General features: G+C 41.7%; 1 protein-coding gene across 1 annotated transcript; it reads left to right on the forward strand.

The window, feature by feature from the left end:
• Window positions 1-279: 279 nt before the first annotated feature.
• LOC115434610 (arylsulfatase I) lies at window positions 280-3,987 on the forward strand. The gene is made up of 3 exons (XM_030156646.1): window positions 280-548; window positions 1,873-2,205; window positions 2,901-3,987. The coding sequence occupies exons 1-3, from the start codon at window positions 280-282 to the stop codon at window positions 3,985-3,987; spliced, it is 1,689 nt and encodes a 562-aa protein (XP_030012506.1).
• The last annotated feature ends 1,881 nt before the right edge of the window (window positions 3,988-5,868 follow it).

Below are 5,868 nucleotides of genomic sequence, written 5' to 3' on the forward strand. Positions count from 1 at the left end.
TACACATACACACCTCTACTAACTTCTTGCCAGTGTCAGAGAAGCCTCCTCCCACCACAGCCTGGCATCAGATCAACACCAACCTTGAATACTCCTAAGAAAAAGACCACTTCTCAAAGTTAATGGACAGATAAGACTTCTGGACTCGCTCCTGGGACTTATACATCATACATACAGATCTCGTTTTTCCACAGAAGCGATCCTGCTGAAGATTTATTGACTGCAGACTAAGCAGCAAACATCCAGAATCTGTCTTAGTAGGCATTAGCAGTACCGGAGATGAGAGGAGGCATCTGCTCTGTCTTTTTTGTGGTGTTTGCAGTGCCCTTGGTCTGTTGGGGTAAAACTGCCGATGATGGTGTCAGGCCCAGGCCCCCACACGTCATCTTCATCATGGTAGATGACCAGGGTTATGGAGACATTGGCTACCATGGCTCCGACATCCACACCCCTGTGTTGGACCAGCTGGCAAGAGAGGGGGTCATACTTGAAAATTATTACGTCCAACCCATCTGCTCACCCTCTCGCAGCCAACTCATGACAGGACGGTGAGTGATTTCCTTATATTACATTATTTTTGCAACGGTAAAAAGATCTAATAGGGTTTTGTGTAACTGCATTCAACATTAATGACTGGATTTTAATCACAGAAACAGTATCCATATGGTGAATTAGAAACTGATTTAATGCAAAGTGAGAAAAACCAACTTTGTAATTAGATTAATGATTAATCATGAACTTAACCAAAGTTAAAGTTAATTAGCAATGAAAATATAATTTGGTAAGGTGAAACAGAGTACAATGAACAAACAAATGCAAATGCAGGTACAATCAGCCTTGTTTTCCTCCAGTGTAAATGCATAAGGATGTAGAAGATTTAGACTTTTAGTGGTTGTGCAAATCACATTTGATATCACACTTTCATTCATCCTATTTTTTCAGTATCTGCAAATCATGTCTTCCCTCATAATTCCTGTAACTTATCTTTAAACTAAGAATATGGACTAAAACTAGTCAGTTCCTTCAAATATACCCCAAAATAAAACTATGTATGAACTTTTTAAAATAAAAAAACACAAAATCAAAAGAAAAGACTAATTAACTATAATAACTTTACTACCGATGTGTATATATTGCTTATTAACAGCTGTTTCGTATCTTAGAAATATCAATATAATAGCTTAGAACAGTGATTGCCAACCTTTTTTGGCTCGTGACCCCATTTTAACATCACAAATTTCTGGTGACCCCAGACATTCAAAACAAATACTTTTTTTTTTTTTTTTGCTAAAATTAATCTGCTATATGCTATATACTATGTTGGAAATAAATGTTAATTTTAGAGGACATTTAGTCTATATAATGTATATTATGATGGACGGAGGCAGAAAAGCCAGGTGTAGATTACTGCACAAAGAGAAAATTTTAATTTCCTTGGTCAGGATATGTACAGTCAGTTCAGCTTGGATTTACAAGGCTGCAAATTAATACTGAACAAACAATAACTCAAACTATAAATTATGAAAGAACTTCAGCATCTGAAACTGACCACAATGAACATTTGAAAGATAAACAGTACCACAGTGCTTCAGTTTCAGCTTCAGAGTTTGTCATGTCTTTTATGTATTTTGATTGTCTCTCTCAACTCAACATATATATTTTTATTAGTAATTTTTTCAATTTTTTTTATTAATTACTAGAAATTTCAGGCTACCCCATTTGAATTCCAGGCGACCCCTTTGGGTCTCAACCCAAAGGTTGAAAAACACTGTCTTGGAGGGTCTAAACATTATGCATGGATGATCAGTTTCATCTCATTGTTATTCTTTTTCCTCCTCTTCTGTCACTCTATCACTGTGTTCCTTTCGCCAGCTACCAAATTCACACTGGCCTCCAGCATTCAATCATCCGTCCACGCCAGCCCCTCTGCCTGCCCCCGGACATCCCCACCCTTCCAGACCGTCTGTTCAAAGCTGGATATGCCACACACATGGTGGGCAAATGGCACCTGGGCTTCTGCAGACCGAGCTGCCTGCCAACAGGACGCGGTTTTCAGAGTTTTCTGGGCACACTGACCGGAAGCGGAGACCACTTCTCCTATCAAAGTTGTGACGGGGCTGAAGCCTGTGGATTTGACCTGCATGATGGAGAGAAACCTGCCTGGGAGATGACTGGAAACTATTCTACTCTGCTCTACATTGACAGGTGATCATCAATGTTTTATCATGAAATACACTTTAAACAAACAGAAGGAATTTTAGAATCTGCTTTCATTTGGATTTCACTGGGCTCAAGTAAAAAAATCAATGATGATACGATTTGAAGCAGCTAATGTCAGCAGGTACCATATTTCTATCATTATTTGAGGGCTGAAATCATCCCTACAAACATGTAACAAACACAGAACAAGGTAACTGACTTCTGGATGGATACTTCATGAGCAAATATAGGCTGAAGGTCAATAACTGACTCACAAATAAATGAGAAAATCATTGAAAGGCTTAAAAACAATGGTCCTCAAATAAAGACAGGAAGGGATTTCCACATGAGTCATGATTACTGGGCTGAGAGGAAGCCTCAGTGTGTCCAGTACTGTCGACTTCTCTGGACTCCAAGGACTCTGTGATAGATGATCACATAGTGGGAAGTTGAAATGTGGTCCAATTAGTGTGTGTTATATGCATTGGAATAACAGGTCAGTGTCAGCTTTAACCATGTGGCTGACAAACTATCTTGTCTCTCTCTATATATAAGTAACTGGGCTCCCATCAAGCATTGCTATGACAGCAGAGATAGATTCATACATTACACATTCATTGTTCATGAGTGACCTGATTTCTAAAATTGACGTGGTTGTGTACATGTGATTTACTGAACATGTGTTCCTTCTGTCCAAACAGAGTGAAGCAAATCCTGAAGAGCCATGACCCCCATAAGCCCCTCTTCCTCTACCTGTCACTTCAAGCAGCACATACACCCTTACAGGTACCTGATCATTTTCTGCATCACTACGACACTCAGGGAAATCGACTCCGACGTCACTATGCAGCCATGTTGAGCTGCTTGGATGATGGGGTTGGACAGGTTGTCCAAGAGTTAAAGACAAGTAGCCTCTATGAAAACACGGTGCTGATCTACTCGTCTGATAACGGAGGACAGCCGCTCTCTGGAGGAAGCAACTGGCCCCTGAGAGGTGGAAAAGGCACCTACTGGGAAGGAGGGATCCGAGCTGTGGGCTTTGTCCACAGTCCCCTTATGAAGAGGAGGGGTGTTGTCAGCCATGCTCTGATCCATATATCAGACTGGTTTCCAACATTACTGGGACTGGCTGGAATTGTGCACTCCCACCATGGCCTCGATGGTCATAATGTGTGGAGAACTATCAGCGAAGGCCTTCCCTCTCCTCGCACTGAAATCCTTTTTAACATTGACCCAGTCTCGAGGAAGCCTGAGGAGCCATATGACAAGGCGTTAGTCCTTAACGGCTTTGGCATCTGGGACACAGCAGTGAGGGCAGCGATTAGGGCAGGGGACTGGAAGCTGCTGACTGGTAATGTTGGCAATGGGGACTGGATACCTCCACACTCTCTACCCAGTGGTACACAACAGTGGCATGGTCTTGAGAGGAGGCGCAATAAGTTGGGGAAGTCAGTGTGGTTGTTTAATGTCACCTCTGACCCCTATGAGAGGTCAGACCTGGCAGAGGCTCGTCCAGAGGTTGTAAAACATCTGCTGACCCGACTGGCAGAGTACAACCAGACCGCTGTGATGGCCAGGAATCCACCAGATGATCCTATGGCTGACCCCGAACTCCATGGAGGGGTGTGGAGCCCTTGGTTGGGTGTAGAGGGGCACGAAGGGGATAGTGAGGAGGAAGATGGAAGGAAAGATAGAAAGACAAAGATGAAACAGTGTAAGGTCTGCAAACTTAAAGCTCTGTTTAAGAAGGTGGGATCACGTCTGCAGAGAAATACTCTTTTCTTCTAAAAGCTTCAGAAAGCAAGATTTTAAAAAAAATAGACAAACTACAAAGAAACAGCAAGGAAAACAGACTCAAATACAGAGCAGCAGACAATCACATCAGATAGATAAGATCAAATACTGCAGGTATTTAGATAAACAGGCAGCCTGATAGACAAAGCAGACAGGGCTGTGTGGCTGAGCATCATGACTCATTCACTGTCCTCTGGACAAACTGCAGAAGGGTGACTTTGGACCATTGTTGGCCTGTATAAGGAGCAATGTGTGTGTCATTGCACATATATGCCTGTACTCATGGCCACGTTTTGATTAATACAGAGAGATAGAGCGTGTGCATGTGGAAGTGAGGCCTGGAGAGATGGGATGAGGAAAAAAACACACGAAGGATGACCTCTCCATGTCTCATCTCCTAATCATCCAAGAAGACCCTTTAAGGGTGACACAGATAAACCCACAGGGGTTGTTTTTGTCAAATGTCACCTTGGTCTTTCATTCTTAGGGGTTATATCAATGTTCTTATGCTCAGAATATACTTCATTCTCTTTGAAAGACCTCTGACCACCATACAGTGTCCAGCCCCTGCAGCAACATCTAACCAAGAAAGGCTCAGTAGCTGATCCAGTCTTTCTTTTATCAAATTAAAACCCAAATTGTTGCTGATTTTATGTGTTTTATTATGTTGAAAATTGGTTGAAATGAGCCAAATAAAATCATGACTACTGAAAATGACTTGTAGCATCTCATGCTTATATTCAGTCTCTCTGGTTTGGAAATACAGACTGACTGACTTTTGAATGTGCGTTATGTAATTTCAGCAGCTACAGGCCTATTACTCAAAACAATGACAATACATTCATTGTAGTTTGGTGAGGTAGTGTAGGATTAGAGGAGCACACGAGCATTGCTGATGAAAATCTGATGTGACGCAGGCAGGAATCATTTTATAGATGAAATAATGTAACACAGCTTTACTCACAATACATTTAGCCACATACACTCACTGGCCAGTTTATTAGGTACACTTTGCTAATATCAGATGTACCTAATGCGGTTGCTAGTGAGTGTGTATTCTGCTGCTGTTGCCCATTTGTCTCTAACACTGATGTGTTGTGACAACAGGGGTGCTCTTCTGCATACCTCAGTTGAAATCAGAGCTTTTTGACTTACTGTGTTGCCTTTCTATCAGCTCAAACCAGTCTGTCCATTCTCCACTGACCTCTAGCATCCATCAAGAAGGCATCAAGAAAACTGCTGCTCACTGACAGAAAGCCCCAGAGATGGTTGTGTCCCATTTCTACCTATCTCCCATCTCAATCCCAGTAGATCAGCAGTTTCTGAGATACCTAGACCAGACTGTCTGGTGCCAAAGTTACTTAAATCACCTTTGTTTCCCATTCTGATGCTTGGTTTGAACCGCAGCAGATTATATTGATGAAAGAAGGGTAGGCCTGGATATAGATCAAAGTGACATATATAGAGGCAAATGACTCACCTTCATTCACACCTAAGGACAATATAGATATACCAATTAACCTACTGAAGTGCACCAGTTGGCCAGCCCTGGCTCAGACCCTAATTTTGTGGGGTGACACTGCTAATTACTGCGCCAAAGGGTACCTAATATCACTTGTTTTACCTTTTCACCTACGGTTTTTTGGTGGTTTTGAACAAAAATTCCATAATTACATAAAAATCTGTCCCATAACACAGACTGTGGCTAAAAGATGGTGTTTTCAGACAAGCAGGTTAAATATGTGATGGATAAAAGCAGTTGCCAATTGCAGATTCAGACAAACAAATTAGAGAAAGCTATACAAGGAAGGTGTCTAAATTCTGGCTTTCATCCCCCTTAATCTCAACTCCTGTAGAGTTAAGTAAAATTTTGCT

This window comes from Sphaeramia orbicularis, chromosome 15, assembly GCF_902148855.1.
Source record: "Sphaeramia orbicularis chromosome 15, fSphaOr1.1, whole genome shotgun sequence".
NCBI classification, from domain to species: Eukaryota; Metazoa; Chordata; class Actinopteri; order Kurtiformes; family Apogonidae; genus Sphaeramia; species Sphaeramia orbicularis.